This window comes from Vidua chalybeata, chromosome 3 (genome assembly GCF_026979565.1).
Source record: "Vidua chalybeata isolate OUT-0048 chromosome 3, bVidCha1 merged haplotype, whole genome shotgun sequence".
In the NCBI taxonomy this organism is placed as follows: domain Eukaryota; kingdom Metazoa; phylum Chordata; class Aves; order Passeriformes; family Viduidae; genus Vidua; species Vidua chalybeata.
Window position 1 is genome coordinate 74,146,789 of NC_071532.1, and position 17,821 is coordinate 74,164,609.

The 17,821-nt window shown below is 40.5% G+C and overlaps 1 protein-coding gene across 4 annotated transcripts in view; it reads right to left on the minus strand.

The window, feature by feature from the left end:
• KLHL32 (kelch like family member 32) overlaps nucleotides 1-17,821 on the minus strand; it is a 121,184-nt gene that overhangs the window by 4,706 nt on the left and 98,657 nt on the right. For all 4 annotated transcript variants that reach the window (XM_053939077.1, XM_053939074.1, XM_053939076.1 and 1 more), the window contains 3 exons: nucleotides 12,790-13,516; nucleotides 3,290-3,348; nucleotides 692-884 (listed from right to left, as the gene is read on the minus strand). In XM_053939077.1, coding sequence (XP_053795052.1) covers nucleotides 692-884; nucleotides 3,290-3,348; nucleotides 12,790-13,516 — 979 coding nt within the window. The remainder of the gene's footprint in view (nucleotides 1-691; nucleotides 885-3,289; nucleotides 3,349-12,789; nucleotides 13,517-17,821) is intronic.

Genomic DNA, 17,821 nt, shown 5'->3' on the forward strand with positions numbered 1-17,821 from the left:
TGTCTCTCCCTGGGATTCAAGGGGATACTACATCTGGGAATTGTATCAGGTTGAGGTGAACTTTGGTGGACTGGGTGGCAGGGACAGTGAGCTGCAGTGTTTTCCAAGTTCCAGCTGTAACAGTTCTTCCTAATACGTCAAGAAGAACTTTACAGATCCTGTAGTTAACTAAGTGCTCAATTAATTTCTGACTTGATGGAATTCCAACAAGGACATGCCCTTTTGGGTAATTTATTAAGAAGATACTATTTAGAAATAAGCAAGAGTTAACAAATTTCAGTGAAAGCTTTGCCCTATAATGCCAGCAGAAACCACTACAAAACAATGCTACATGGTAAAGACACATCAGTCTCTTGTACACTCACTCAGGGAGCTAAACCAATACCACAGGCAAGCTTTTGGAGAATGAAAAAACAGTACTGGTAATACTATGACAAATTATTTTTGACTGCTTAATTAAATGAAATTTATCTGCGCATTCTTCAAAATTTAATGTACAATGTACGGAAACAAATGTTTTGTAGACCACTGAATGCCAGAACTGTAATGAAAAGTGTCTTCTTGGCTAACAGTGGTCCCTAAATTGGAAGCACTTGTCGCAAAGTCACGGAGTTCCACGTACTAAAGGCATCTAAAGGGAAAAGACGTTTCAGTTCAACAGTAGCGAGCCCCCCTTTTGTACAATGCTCACCTGTCAGCATGTTGAAGCTGCAACGGGTCCACTGGTCGGCGTCTATGCTGTAGGAGTCGATGTGACGGACCAGGATCCGATCGTTGTTGTAGTCGAGGTCGTTCCCACCTAACACGTACAGCTTCCTTTGCACGGCGGCCATGGAGTGATACACTCTCCTCTGCAGCATCGGGCTACGGCTTAACCACTTATTCTGGAAAGACAAGGAGCTTGTCTAAGCGCTGCTCGAAGGCACACCCACAGTGGTAGCGCAATGAACAGTAGCACAGTACCGGTTTCTTCTTACCCTTGGTCAGGAATCACAAGTGCATGTACTGGTTCTGGTCATATGCTAGACATGTGCGTTGGTTGTAACACTGAATAAGGATAGTGGACTTTCAACACATTGTTTTATAGTTCTCACGTTTAAGTTCATTAATTTAATGGCATTTCTTGCTCTATTTTTTCTGTCTAGCTCATCAGGTTTCAAAGGTCTTTTTTTTCCCTTTATAACTCAGTAGCAAATTCTCCTTAAACCAGACTATTAAATGTCTCCTTTGTATACAGTGCTAAAATTATCTGTACCAATGAGCTCTGTTATGTGAGAAGAGAGATTCTTCTGCCTTTTGTTATTCAGAAGCTTATTTGATCTTATCCTTGGGGAATAAAGCAACAGGAGAAATAATTTCCTAAAGAATCTTCTCAAATTATTAATTTGGTTTAATGTCAACCCTTTATTTGTGGCAACTTAAAGTTCCAACCCTTTGCATATTTTTCTTACTCATTAACAATATTCAAGAATTTTACCTGTTTAGGGGAGAGGCTGGAAGACATGGAAGACAAGGGATTAAAGCAAAGTATTTTATACCTGAGAAAACAATTGCTCCTGCTATGCCTACCAAATCAAACAACCTGGCAAGGGATAAGATTAATTTAAGTGGAGAAAGTTAAAAATCTGTGAGGAAATTTTTTGTGATACATGTGCAGCAACTCCAGAGTCTCTAAGCCTTCTGCCTTTTAACCTCCACAATATATAGCTATACATCTCAATGTGTAATAGTTGAATATTAGGCATTAATGTTTGCATTAGTAGTCCAGTCTCTTAACACCAGACTATAGACACCATCTGCTTTGCAAAGCCTGCCTGCATCCCCTGATTATATCTTTAGCTTCCTCCACTGCAGTGCCTGCCAGGTGAGCCTCAAAGCACTGCAAAGGCAGCGAAACAGAGGGGCCTGGCAGGGTCATTTCTAATAAGGCGGTGTGTGAATACTAATCAGTGGTGGGGAAGCAGAGGTCAGCGCAGCCGGCTTGCTGGCAGGTAGCTGTGTGCTCGGTGGCAGATGGCAGGCATTATCGACTCGCCACAAAGGCCTCGCGCAGGAGCAGGCGCCGGGGCTCCGTGATGGAGCTATTGAGATTCCGTGCGAGATGCAAGCAGATGTGATGGTTTCCAGTACCCACTGTAAACAATATGCCAGCAGAATTTTTAAAAAGAGCCTGTGTGTACAAACACGAAGCAGACATCATTTGAAGAATGCAAGTGCACAATTCCTCCGTAACTCTTCACGCGCCAGGCTGGGTTCCTCGCCATCAGCAGGGCACACTGAGGCAGCCCCGGTAATTTGGGATGCAACTTTCACATCAGTAGGTGAAGAATCCCAAGTGAAAGGTACACAATAGAGACAGGGTATCCAAATGTGTGCCCCCCTCACAAGCAAAGTAAGATTGCTGCCTGTAACTGCTACTTGGATTTAGGACAGTCAGCATTTGTAGTCAATGACAAAACTGCACCTCGAAAAGAACGAGGCAGGTGTGTCATCTCCTGCTTTCTGCTTCAGGCCCTGTATGTGCTATGCTTTAAATAGTCAGTGGGAACCACATAGAAGTATCTCCTGGCACACTTTTGTTCCAAATACAGCAATCAAAGCCCCTATCCTACAATCAGAAAAGTCAATACTCTTCCACGTGGGTGTAAATAAGGCTATGTAACTCTGATTGCAAGCTTAGGACTTTTAATTCCTAATACAAGCAAGAGGGCATAACCATGCCCTAACCCTCTGAAATGGTTACTGAGCCGTGCTAACCTAATCAAAACACATACATTATGTATGAAATAATCCCTAAAAGATATTTTAGGTGCTTGGGTAATGAAATGATAGGCACCCTTGCAGTCAGCAGAGTAAGTCACGGCCAAGTAGTACAGTTCTCAAAGTATTCAGGAAACAAAAAGGCCCATATATGCAATTCAAAACAGAAATGCCAATGACAAGGAGCAGTTTTGGAACACAGACTTTGAGTATACATTGCCCAGGGCTGCTGGATTACAAAAAAAAAAAAAAAACAAAAAAACAAGCAAAATAAAATACTGATAAATACAGGGGATTGAAAGAACATTTCTGTATTTAATCTAGGATGTTTCTAATTCCTACAGGCTTAAAAGACATAATAAGTTGTCAGGGTCTCCATCACTCTGTTAAACTCACACATCAGTACAAAGTGAATTTAAAACACCACTAATTCAAATGGTCAGCACTTTTAGCCTTACAAAATTTTTGTATGTATTTGCCAAGAGATCTGTTTGAAGCAAAACAGAACATATATAACACAGATACTCACCTGCTTAGGATCATAGACCATGAGTCTATTTTGATATTGTGCAGTATTTGTTACTCCTCCTATAAAAGAGTTCATACAGGTTAAATTTTTTCATATAGGCAAAGCCAGGACTTAGATCAGGTACAGCAAAATAACCAATTCTAGAGTTCATCTGCAGATAATAATTACATTACATACCACCATTTCTGCTTACATTCTACTGCACTTCTTAATCTGGTTACAAGGGAAAAAAGGAGCCACATTTGTCAAATATACAGAAACACAGAACAGCATCAATAAACAGCCCCCATACACTTCCTTTGTAGAGCTAATTCTGTGGGCCAAAAATGAGTAAAAAATGGATCTCTTTATCCATAACTGTGCATTCAGCGTTCATCAAGACACAAAGATAAAACCATTCGTGTTCCACGGAACATACAGTGTGTGACAGGGTTTAAAAGAGGAGGAGGTGGGCTTGCATCAGTGAGAAGGAAGAGGTCAGAGAGAAGCTCTGCCTTACCAAAAACGTGACAGGGGGCTACCACTGCCAGTTAAAAACACAGGTCAAGCCTGTGCAACTGTGCTTTCTATACATTTGAAAGAAATTCTGTACTTAGTTTGTATTATAGAAAACATCTCATTTAGTTGTAAACTTAGATTGGAAGGTTCCTCCACAGTGACCAGAAACAGCCCTACCATTTACTTTTCAATAGTGATCAGGAAAGCATGGTGTTAAGCACCTCAGAAAGGCTCAGAATAGACTCTGACCCAGCTAGATGCTGCAAACCAGCTGCTTACCTCAACACAGTAAAGAGACATTTAATGCCTCGTCATCCCTTTCTTGTTTTGTTTTCAATGGCAAATTTCACTAAGTAAACACGGAAAACTTCTTCAGTCTGTAATCTTACCTGTGCAAACATGTTTTTGAATGTGCTCAAGCCTTCTGGGGACATGGTGTCACTGCAGCACTGCCACAGGTCCCAGTCCCCCTCTGTCACCACGCTGGGCCCATGGGAAGATGAAATCAGAAATAATGTCTGCAAGTTGCGCCTCACCTTCATCCTGCCACGAGGTCTGGGCAGAACTAGAGTGTGTCAGTGGCCACACACCAGTGACACTCATACTGACAGACTATTTCTATTACAGTTTTAATGGCCTGTACCAATAGTGGACAAAATCTGCAGCAGTGAGAGGAAGGATTTTCATCTTATTACATTTCATTTTGTGGTCACTTCCCTTTTTGTCTGGGCATACCCTGTTTCATCCAGGACAGCAGCACAGTGACTTAAATTCCTGCTGGCTGAGCTATGGCCCAGTCCCCCTAAGGTTGCTGGGTTGGTTTTTTTCCCTTTTATCCGCAAGCCCTGTGCTGGGGAATTCTCATTTTGCCAGCCTCTAACTAGGCCGAAGGCAGCATTGTGGTTCAGAGCCATATCGTGGTTTTGAAGCAACTCTGCCACCTCCCCCATGTCATTTTAGGCTGTAGGCTGGGACTAGTGTGCATTCAAGTTTAACCAGAAGCTCTGTTCCAGATATGCACCAGCCATACTCCAGTTCCTAATGGGAGCATAAGGGTGCATAATAATAACTGGTCTTTTAGATTTGTACCATCTGAGTACTGGGAACATTTGAGCCAGAGGACCAGAACAAACCTCGCCCAAAGCAAAAAGTGTGAAGTGTACGTGGAGTAAACACAGAGAACTTGGTGCCAAGGTTTTACCTGCTGATCTGCTCCTACTGTGCTGAGCTACTTGCTGACATAGAAGTATCCTCTGATCACTCAAAAATACTTGAATGGGGCCAAGAATCTATAGCAGAGACTACAGATGTATCTATTTTAGAGTCTTTTCTTCAACTGCAGCAGCAAGGAGAAATGATGCTGTTACTTGGGTTCATCTCTGCAAGCAGCAGCCTGTGCTGGGCACCTCCAGAGGGATGGCAGCCCAAACTCCCAGCTCAGAGATGCTCACAGGCTAAGACATAGCTGGGATGAGATGCAGTCTCTCCAAACTGTTTCCATCACACTATGCCACACCCTGCCCATCACAGCACACACAAGAACAGGCATTGGAAAGCAAAGACTGCTCCTGTGTCTGATCTTACAATCTGTTATTTGTCTCTACACTGTTGTGCAGCCTTCACATTCCTAGTGGTCATCAGCCAGCGAGACAAAACAACCTTTTCTAATATCTGTTTTGTAAACTCCCAACACAATGTCTAAAATGACACATCAGATTACTATTTTGAAAAATAAAAATCATAGTTATTTGGATTATTACCTCCAGAATATTAAACTACAGGAGACACATTTGAAACACAATTTTGGGTCATACATTTCCATTCTGAAAGGACACCTTAATATGGGGGGAAAGATGTGAAGGAAGAAGAGAAAGAAGAGTGTTGTTTCCTCATAAAGTAATAAAATAAGTAAAATTATTTCCTTCTTTTCACAAAGGGCCCCTCACATCAAGTACACAGCTTACATCTTTTCCCCTGCAATATTGCTCATCTCTGGTGTTTTATCATTACATTCCCTTCACATACCGCTCTTCACTTTTAGATTAATCTGCCAAAATGAGATGCTAAGGATTTGCATACAGATTTGACTACACAAAAATAGATCTGGAATTAATAACAGTCTCTATATGTTTTAATTTCTTCTAGACTGGAGTACCCTTGCCTCCAGCAGTATTCTTGGCTTTGAAAGTCATCAAGCTGATTTGTCTGCTCTTAGGTTATGATGCCACATGCTGCTACACTGTCCCCTGCAATCAAAGTGCTCGCAGAGATAGATTCCATGCCTTCCCCTAACAAGTATATTTTATAGATTGGCAGTTTTGATCTCCCCTCCCCAGGGGGATAATCTGCATCTTAACAGGTTTCTATAGATACATCTGTCATTAAATATGCCATCTTATATCTGCATCAATTTTCAAACTCTAGTTCCTTCTAACTTTGAAGTGCTATAGCAAAAGTTTAAAATTTTCTGCCAAAATTCAGATTTAACAAGTCTGCAGTGTCCTCTTGAACTATTTTTTAAAATACTACAGACAGCTGGGAAAGGGCAAAACAGCATCAATATGTCTCTTAAAAATAAGAAAAGAAGGGGAAGAAGAGTTTAAATGGTACTAAAAATAATACATACTTTCTCAGAAAAGAAATGGGGTAGTTCTGAGAGAATTTCTTACACTTCTCTGTTGTGTTTCTATGAGGAAAGGAGAGGATAGAGAGCCATCATAATGAGCGAAAGCAGTTAAAAATACAAACTATGCTATTAAATTTGATGTCAAGCAATAACAGCTAATGTGGTAGTAACCCAACAGTTAGATAAAGAGAAAAAAAAAATGTCTTCTGGTTAAATGACAGAAAATATACAGTTTGGTCAGCATTTGTTGTTTTTATAAACAGAGTGATGATTACATCACCTTATATGAGCAGCTTGCTTTGAGGACTCCAGTTCCTGGGAGGCAAGGAGCATCCTCAGGACAAGACTGACTTTCTTGCTTTTACAGACAGGAGCACACCCTCATGGAAAGGCCATCATCCAGCCCATGGGCTCACAGTGTTTTCACATTGCCACAATAACTGTCGCTCAACTCCCTTGTAGGCTGCAAATGTTCCTTTTTAAGCCTTCCAAGACCTGTAAATTCCCAGCTCATGCAACAGTGCCCCTCTACATGGGGAAATTGCTCAAGGACACAAAAAACATACCTTGTCCATCCCTTTCCCACACTTGATACACATTTTGTGTTATTACAGTCCTCCCAAACACTCCACAAACCGCACTGAGAAACACTTTCAAGACACACTTTTAAAAAGAGAAGGGTAGGAGGCAGTAGATCCAATATTTTCCTCAATGACAATTTATAAGCCATATTTATAACGTGGCCTAGCAAGGCCCCATGTGACTTGAGAAATCTGATCCAATCCAAATCCCCCAGAAAATATCACAAGTCTCCCCGCAGTCCCCAAGCGCGAGGCTGTGCGCAGCAATCCGAGTTCACTGGGAGACGTGTAAAACAACACGTTGGCAAAGAGCTCCCATGTGTGCTCCTTCCAGCAAATCCAGGGAATATATAGAAACCCACGACATGTACCCTAAGGTGCTCTGCTATTTTAAAACAGAAATTGCTCCTCTCTTAGGTGTCTGGGTGTTAAACACAAGATAATCCTTCCTCAACGTGCAAAGCAAACCTGCTGCCTCTTACTGCAGCCAGCCCAGGTGCAGTGAGGAGAGCTGAGCTGGAGCATGTTCTCTCAAGGTAAGGAGTCCCCTGGGAGAGGCCAACAGCAGCTCTGCTTAGTGCTCTTTGACTCCAGATGCAATCGAGCCACAAACAAGAGGGGCACAAGCCCTAGCTTTGTTTAAATCATTAAAGCTGGATGTTTACATTCAATCTAAGGAGAATCAATGGCATCAAACCAATAATGTCCATCACTGAAAGGTATGAGATCATTCATTCAAATACAGTAAAAATTAAGTCTGCATATATATGGAACATATAGAGACTAAGACTGGGCCACTAAGGCAATTTTTATGCGCTTGTTAACCTCCCATTCTCTGTGCCAGCCACACTGTAAAATTTGATTTAGATAGATTCTGTAAACTCCTATTATTCCAGATCTACTTTTTATAAAATAATTTTATAGACTTTTCCTGAGAAAAAATTCTTTACTTCACAACAGCATACTGATAGTAACATCATACTTTTCATCCCAAATCACTTGCAAACTCAGAATAATTCTTCAAGATACGTTATCACCATCATTTCCTTGGTCAAAATCTCCACCATCAGGGAAAAAAAACAACAGTTTAAAAACCAGAAGAATGAATCTTGAATTTTGAAAAAAAAAAAAAATTATCTCCTATATTAAGTACAAAGCAACTGTAGAGGGATGGCTTGTTTACCCCCTTCCCCCAAGCTGAGTTTCTATGTGCATGTCAAGATGTTATTTTAGCTGACACACTTAAGGTCAGACAACTTGGGCCTCTGCAAAACACCAGTGTAACACTTTGTTTTAAACAAGACTTTTCATGTGCTAATCTCTGGAGCACCTAAGGCAAAGAGAAGTGTCATTATCCTAAGATGCAGGTGCAGGAATGGCTCAGAGCTGGAATGCCTGGCAGAGGTTCCCTGTCCCTCCATGTCCCCAGGGGCACTAGACCTACACCACTGGAGGAAGGTTAACATGGGTAGAAAAGGAGGTCTCCAGATTTGCATGTGCACTCCACAGAGGATGCTGGGAAATGGGCATAGTTCAAGTCCTCGCTCTTATGGAAAATATCTCCCCGCTTTTATAGACAGTGATTGTTAGTCATGTTGAACTCCAAAGTGTTTAGTGTACTTAGTTCTTCTTTCACTGAAATACTTCACTTTACAAGTATTGTGGCATGCAATTCGTTTGTGAACTTGGTCATGGCATCAGATGTTAACTGGGGCCTAGAAAAATCACCTTTCTATAAAATTTCCAAACCATCTGCCCAATGCAATGTCGGTACAGAGAACTTATTTGTTGTTGTTTAACCCGAGTCAGCAACTCACACAGCCACTCATTCACTCCCCCAGCATGGGATGGGGAAACAACTGGAAAAGTAAAACTGAGAAAATTTGTGGGTTGGGATAAAGAGAGTTTAACAGGTAAAGCAAAAGCCACACACACAAGCAAAGCAAAACATGGAATTAATTCACTGCTTCCTATGAGCAGGCAGCTGTTCAGCCATCTCCAGGAGAGCAGGGATCCATCAAGCATAATGATGATTTGGAAAGTCAAACATCAGCACTATGAACACCCTTTCCTCCTTCTTTCCCCAGCTTTATATGCTGAGCGTGACACCACATGATCAGAAATATCCTTTTGGTCAGCAGGGGTCAGCTGCAGCTGTCCTGGCTGTGTCCCCTCTCAACCCCTTGACCATCCCCAGCCTCCTCACAGGTGGGGTGGGGTGAGAAATAAAAAACACCTTCACTCTGTAGAAGCACTGCTCAGCAATAACAAAAACATCCCTGTGTTAGCAGGACTGTTTCCAGCACAGATCCAAAACATTGCCCAGACTAGCTGCTAGGAGAAACATGAACTCTATCCCAGTCAAAACCAGCACATTATTTTAATAAATTCTCATGTTTTGTTTTTCTTTAAATAAGAAAATAAAATGAGGACTGTGGGGGAAAAACAATAAATAATGACATAAATATGAAAATAGGGAGCTTGAAAAACTCAAGGGCTGAACCCACTTGTGCTGAGCAGAGGGACTGACTAGTTCCAGTGTGCAAAAGGCTCCCTCTTTTAATTTGCTTCTGTCAGGTTAAAAACCCCAAAGAAATTGTAGCAGCTTAAGAGTCCCTCTGTCACCTGAACACCAGCCACCCACCTAATATTGTCATATTGAGTGTGTAAACTCATACAGCGGTCTGTTTTGTCCATTTTCCTTTCCTGCTGCCTTTGCCATGATTTTATTATCTATTAGTTTTGAATCTTTGTCATATTTGTCCCAAAGGAGCAGCAAAGCAAAGCTGAAAATGAATCCCAATAATAATAGAAATTCCTTAAGTCTAGTTACCTTTTGATCAGCAAAGCCTTCAAGAGGGCATGGGGCTGTAGCAGAGGCACTGAGTAAGTAAATGTTCAGTGTGCAGATCAAGCTTTGATGATGCTCTCCACAAATAGAAGGGCTAGAAACTTATATTATCACTATTTAATTTATTCTCTCACTAAAAACCTGGGCACATTTCCATGGTTCCCTTGCCAGCTGGTAGCAGCAGACTGACTTTGAGAGCTCTTTGCTGATGGCCTGTATTTCCCAGAAAAAGCAGCAGGGATACAGCTCAGAAACATTTCTAACTCAGACTAATTTTTTAATTACTTAATTTCAGGCCACATACTTCAAAATTAGGTTCCCTCCTGCATTACTAATTACTTTTATGCTAACATCTTCTATTCAAAGATGAACAGTGGATTTTCCAGCAGTGACTATGATACAATAAAACGTCTCTCTGTACTATTCCCCTGCCCCTGAATGTACGTGTACCACGAGCTACATTCTGGTCCTAAGCAATTAATTAATAATAGAAAGCTAGCGATAGTTATTACATCTCCATCCAATTTTCTTTTTAAAATAACTCTATTCAATACACAACCAGGTTTCAGTGTAAGAGGACAAAATTCAGATCGATATCTACTGAAGTATAGTGCAGTAAGTGCGCTCTCCTACTCCATAATAACCTGTCATAATTGAGAAACTCAAAACTTTCTAAGCATTTTTTCAGAACCTATCAAAATACAACTGAAAAGCCATGTCTACCTTATTCCACTGTTGGTAGCATTTTCAAATATAAATGGAACAATACTGATAAAATTTTTTTGTTGTTTTGCCCAGTTTTAAAGAATTCATCCAGTAGGCTTCCACTTACTGCTTCCACTGATTCTACAGCTCTATTAGAGGCATATCCTTGAACACAGTATCACACTGCATAATTTTCTAAACAAAAGTGGAATTTAAAATATACAGGCATGCATTTCACCTACATAACTAAGCACATGAATTAATCCTTAGGATAATTTCCCCTTGCCTAGCAAATCCGCAAAGATTAAATTTAATCTTCAATCAGCCCCTTGTTTGACTTAAAAACTGGTATCAAATACTTTCTTGAGTTTTGATTGTATTGTTTTGTTTAGGTTTTTTTTCCCCACAAGATTAAGACAAAAAATATTACTTTTTTCGTTTACTAGGGGAAAGACCACCCTGATGGATTTCTAGTGCACATTCAATGATTTCATGTGAGGATGTGTAACACCATTTTTTAAAAGGTCCTATTCTTCATAAATACTGACAAATGTAAACCACAAAAAAAGGAAAAAAAAAAGAGCAATCAAGACACAGCAATAGTAACATCCATGTATTTGAAGTGCCCACTGCAGACACACATCCCTCTCTGCTAATAAAATAGGAAAAGTAGTGAATAAACACAATAATGCTCTGAATACACCCAGCTGGTAGCCTAATGCAGAAATCTTGTTCCTGTACTCTACCTGGGTCTCACCTCAGGATTCACACAGCACAAACTCTACAAGACTCCCTAAATGATGGTCACTAAAGAAAATGACCCACAGTACCTGCCAGGGATCTTGGTGATTTGCTGTGTTCTGTCCTGTTTTTAATGCCAAAGTCATCATTCATGACTTTAGTGCATATGTATTAAAAGAGATACCTGCTAATTCCTGTGCCAATGCTTGGGAATCCCCGTTCCCATGAGGCACTTAATCCATAGGGACAGAAAGGTTTATCCGCTAGCCTAAATGACACACTTTGAGAAGCACAGCACAGGCCTAAGAAGCTAACTTAATCTTCCATTCATATTCTAACTTTTCACCAGAGGCCTTCCAGACCATATTAAAATCCCCAGAGGGTATCTATGGTGAAGATGCCAATCACTGAACATTTACCTCAAGGGCTGGCCCCATTTACTCATTAGCTTCCTTAATAACTATTATAACTATATAACCTTCCGTGGCACACTTCTTAGTAAACGGGGAATATTTTTCTGTCAAATCTTCTGTAGACAGCATCGGCTGTATTCCAAAATAACTAATACCCACTACGAGGACTGAGGTAACTAAATCCTCCCACCCTCATCAATGGAACGTAACAACTAAAGACTCAGTTGCAAACAACACGTTCTTCTAGGATTATAGGGTCTATACATACATCTATCTGTGCCGTAAAGCTATGCTTACATCCAGACATCCTTGTGCACTTGTTATGGGCAGAATCATGCATGATTTCTAAAAATGGTCATCTCAGTGTGTTTGAATGTTCTGAAGAGCAAGTGGGAGCAAATAATACATTTGCCTTCAACTCCTGGAACAACACAAGCTATCAAGCACTTAATTTTCCATTTCATCATCAGGACTAAGTGAATCATAGAATATTCTTGGAAAGGACCCACAAGGATCATCGAAGTCCAACTCCAGGCCCTGCACAGGCTCAGGAACCACACCATGTGCCCCAAAGTGCTGTCCAAACGCTTCCCAAACTTTGTCAGGGGGATGTTATGACCACCTCCCTGGAGACCCTGTTCCAGTGCCCAATCAAACCTGTGGTGAAGAACCTTTTCCTGATATCCAACCTAAACCTCCCCGACACAACTTCAGGCCATTCCTTCGGGTCCTGTGACTGTAAAAAGTACCAGATCCTATTACAGAAACAATGTCTTTTTTAGTGTGTTTTTAGGAAGCACACAGAATTTATCATTGGAAATTTGTCCAAAAGTGCATTATCATTCCAGTTCACTGTGATTTATGAATGGCAGCTGGAGATAGCACATATGATATCAGCAGCTCTGAAATACCGAGTGTAATGTATAAGATACATTACGCTCCTATACTCCTAATGAAGCTTCAGTTCTTTGTCCTCTCCACAGAGAAAAGTTATCATGACATATAAACCAAAGATTTATTACTTTAATTCAAGACGGTATTTTGGTATTTTGTTAGTACCTCAAATTGTGTGAAACGTTTTCTACCTGATATCCAAAGAAGACCATCCACCACATATCCTGCATGGCATGAGAGCGACCGATCAAAGGACTGTACAAAGGTCCACTTGTTCTTCTTGGGGCAGTAGCGTTCGACTGTGGGCAACACTTGACGCAATTCGTTTCTGCCCCCTACGGCATAGAGGTACTCGTCCACGGCTCCCAGCACAAAGTGTTCCCGGCAGTTCTTCATCGGAGCTATCTCGGCCCAGGAGTTGGTGCGGGGGTCATATCGACAGACAGTTCTCACGGCACACGTGCGCCCTGTGGAGTGCTCTACCTCTCCACCAGCTACAAAAAGAAAGTCTCCCATGACAGCAACACAGTGGTGGCTCCTCCCCACAGGCATAGGCGCCAGCTCGCTCCAGTTAGCGATCCCCGCGATATGAACGTTCTCCTGGTCTACTGGGTTGAAGTATCGCAATTCCTTCACTTTACAGACTTCTCGTTTCTTCCCACCAATAATATAAAGAGTGTCTGACTGGAAGCGAGGCTTTGTCCTTGCAGTTTGCCAAACTGGCTGTGCATAGACGCTCTGGTGGTAAGCCAAGGCCTCATTAATGAGCGCTGTCGCAGTTTCACTGGCTTGGACAAGAGGATGAGTAAGAGCTACAGTATGCAGGGTATCCACATCCATGAGGCCAAAGCGGACATACTGGAGAAGTTCATCCAGATACTGGTAGCGGCAGTTGTGTTCCAACCACCTCACAGCCAGCTAAAAGTGGGGGGGAAGGAAGGGAAAAAACAAGACACACGTTATTTGCACACAATTCTGTCAAAACATGATCTTTTGAAATTTGCTTGCATTCCAAGAGCAGATATATACTTGCCTCAGTCGTGGTACCTAAAAAGCAGCTGTGAAAGCCTACTAGTCCACATAAAAAGATACAGTGTTTAACAAAAGCATTGTATTGCACCAGCTCCCTGAAACAATTTCCACAGCATTATCAGCTGCTATACAATACTCACGTTGTGCAATCTGTTAGTGTTGCTGGAGACCATACTATCCCTCAATCAAGCTGCTGGAAAAATAATATTAACATAGGGGCTATGGGATCACTGGACACCACAGGTACATTAGAAAAAAGACTAATGTCAAATGATTACAAAGAAAAGCCTTTTCTGCCCTCCATATTTCATCCTATTTATGACAGAATATTGACGAAATATAACATATTACAACACATTGAATCCTTCTTTTTTTTTTTCTTCTTCTTCATTTATTTTATTTATAAAGTGGAGAAAGGTGTAAGGGGGGAAAAAATTAAGTCAGAGAAGAGAGAAGCACAGAAGAGGCTCTGCTAATTTGGGGTAGACAGAAAGCAACAATTGAGCAACTGCAGCTAGTATTAACATTCAAAATTAAACACAGTATTCAAATCACATAAAGCTTATTTTGAATCCAACTGGTTCCAGAAAGAGGTTAGGAACAGCCTAAACCATTTCAGGAATTGTTGTGTAAGTAATTTTTGAAAACATCCAGTAATGAAGATACCAAAACTTCCTAAGGAAAACCATTCCCATGTTCTGATATCCTCTCAGGCAGATTTTCTTCTTACATATGCAGAAGCTTTAAACCCTTAAACTCATCACTACATTTTCCACCTTTGGGTTCATATTCCAGAGCAACCCTTGAAAATGATTCAACCATACAGGACAAAAAGTATTTTGTTACCTGCATTTTCTTCTCCACCTCAGATGCATTTTAATATTGGTGCGAGTTTCCTCTTCAGTGAACGAAAAAGGTATTTCAATGCATCTTAGATCATATTTTCTAAATCTCTGTTGCTTGGCTCACAGTTCTCTGTTATCAAAATTTTTAATGTTTGCTGTTGAAAACTGGACATAATATTCCTCTTAAGTAGTAGTGAATAGGTTGGAAGAATCTCTTTGATTCTAACAATCTATGCCATTCTTGTTTGTACATCACCACATAAGACTGTCAGTGCACTATGATGTTGCTGATCCATATTTAAGTTTGTGACTGAGTACTATTCTTACCCCTTTTTTTCTTTTTTTTTTTTTTTTTTTTTTTTTTGTGCTTGGTTGGTTTGTTTGTTTAGGTTTTTTTTTTTTTTCTGCAGAACTTCCACAGGCTGTCATGCTTTCTCTGTCATTACCCAACTCTGTACTATTCCTTTAGGCCACTGTTCCAGTCAAGATCATTCTCAATCCAAACTGTATTTTCAAAAGTGCTAGAAAACCATTTCACCTTCTGATTTTCTGAAAACATAAATCCCTTATTATTCTTTAATCCAAGTCATTATCAAAGACATTGACTAGTTCTGGATAAGGACTAACTCTACCTGATACTTCAAATCATTTTGACACAGATCTCGTGGAGTAGGTGTTTCTAAGAAGCTGAGTGATAAAAAATTTTCAGCTAAATCTTATGGCCCCGTACTGTTGCTGTTGTCACATAAAGGAGCTGAAAATAAAGGCTGCTCTTATTTATGACTTTCATATATGATGTATTAAATTTATTACTATTTCTGTATTCTGTCAGAGAGGGAAGAAAAACCAAAACCACCTTCTTGTTAAGATTAATTTGAAACATTTTTTCCTCACTGTGAACCTCTGTGAAACAAAGAATCAATGAAGGGCATCAAAAATGCAACAGTAGTTCAGTCAGTTAAATGCTGTGTTGAGTTTCAAATACATGCATTAGCTGTATGTATTTTGACTTGTTAGCAAAAAAGACTTTTTATTTAAATGTATTGAAAACGTTTGTGGACTTGAAATCATTGAGCTTTAAAGTCAGGTGTTCTAAATCCACCAAACCCATGTGTCAGGTGTCTCCTACTGAGTTGTATCAGGCAACTTCCTATTCTGTGTCTTTAGCCATGTGAATGATTCCTGAAAGACACTTAGCCCCCAACATCCAGCCACTTGAAATTGAGGAGAAATTCAGGCTATCTTCAGCATATATCAACTAAATGATATGTGGGTTACTATATTGAGCTAGAAGAACTTACAAAAATTGAGTTACTATCTCTCAGCACTTGTATCCAACAGACTGGTTACTTTTGGAGCTATAAGTTCATCCTTTGCTCACACGTAAAATGGTATCACAGACGTGTCACTTGGGCTACAATGACAGACATTACAGACTCTGTAAAATACAGGCACTAATGTAAACCAGGACTTGGTAACCACAGGTCTTTTAGAGGAAGTTTAATATTAATGCCTTATTAATATCTTAGAACTTCATCCATCCGATTTCCTTTATTGTCCTGCCTTTGGTCCCCAATAAATACTGTATAAACACATGAGCAACACCACGTACATTCATAACTTCAAAGAAATGGCACCTGCATTCATTTCTGGATATGGGATGTGTGATGATCTGCACAGAAGGCATTGAAATTTCCATTACAATACATTTTCTCTGCTGTAGGAAATTTGGCATATGCAACTTGATTCATACTGAGTTATTTCTCTACTGAGAATAGTCCTGGAGTTGTAAAAAAATGTTTCACTGAAACCAGTAATGTTTAACTTTTCCCTAAGCCACTACAGCAATGGTTGCAAAGTGATACAAAGATTCTGTTGGCACTCACGTGAGATGTACAATCTATTCCAAATCTTGAACCTAAACCTTCTCTATCCATTCCACACTATTTTATCCTCACTCATCTGTCCTGCATCTTCTTTATGAAAACCTTTGAACCTTTCCAAATTAAGTTTATTGCAGCCTGCTTGGGATTCTCCACGTGTTGCACCTCAAGGCAACTTTGGCCTACTTCCACCTTTCCCCTCTGACCAGCAGCTGCAGCAGCAATAGGGTAACGTGAGGGGAGGGCAACGTGAATCCCAGGCTGTCTCTTGTGTAGGGTGCTACTGGGTCTTACCAGACTCCATGTCTGAGGTCAGTTTGCTGTGGAAGATTTCATTTTATTGTATGAATTTAGTAAGTAGGGCTAAGAGCCCTGCTAAGAACCTCTGGATGCTCTGTAGGCATTTGACAGAACGCAGAGAAGCTTCACTGAGTCTTGGGGAAGCAACAGAGGTCTGTGAATCACAATGTGTTTAGAAGCTCCCGTCCAAATCAACCCATGCTATTGTTTGAACACAATCTGACTACAGTGCCCTGTGTGACCCACACCTGATCTGTGACATTCCAAGGTGGAAAAAAGGCCTTTAAGAGCTAAAAGCTATATTATTTTTTATTGCCTTGTCTTGCTATTTGTGACAATTACAGTTTTAAAATTCACTTTGGTGAATTTTAAACAGGTGGTTGATCACTACTTAAACTACTTAAGAATTTAACCTACAAATGTAGGTATCTAGATTTATATTTAGAGAATACAGGACAAACTCCTAAATTGTGACACAAGGCTATGGAACAGGTCATCTGGTTTCAGGAACACTCACCAGCTGAGCCTTAGACTTCCACACTGGTTTTGCAGCACACTGTTACCATGTTCTCTAGCAGAACATGGTGTCTCACACTATGGAGGCATGGAAGAAAATTGAGTGTGGGTGAACAGTTTAGCAGCTATTTGAGGGCTGAAAAAGTTCAAAGGGAAGAAAGCTGAATTCCCAAACACATCTTTCACTTGTAGAAGAAGTCGTCACTGGTGGACTGTAACACAGTTCTAACTTTCCTTCAGTGCAAAGGAGGCAATCATAACTCTCATCAGCATATGGCAGACACAAACTTCCATGTACGAGACCAGCTCACATCTGTATATTTATCAACACAATTTCTAACACCTTTACTCGAGTTTTGTTTAATCTAGACCCAAAAACCTGGTGCCTACATAAAAACTCCAGAATTCACTCCATCTATACACTGATTATAGTGCCTACGTTTTCGCCCCTCTGGCAGTAACAATTAGCAACTATAATCAGTATTGGCAAAATAAACTCAAAGCCATTATAGGCTTTATGATGCTGCAAGAAAGACATTCTGGCTTCTCTAAGGAAATACCAATTGCACTTGAAATTACAACTGTACTTAAAATGCTAACAAGCAAGCAAGAAAAACAAAAGACGACACATCATTTTGAGGTTTAAA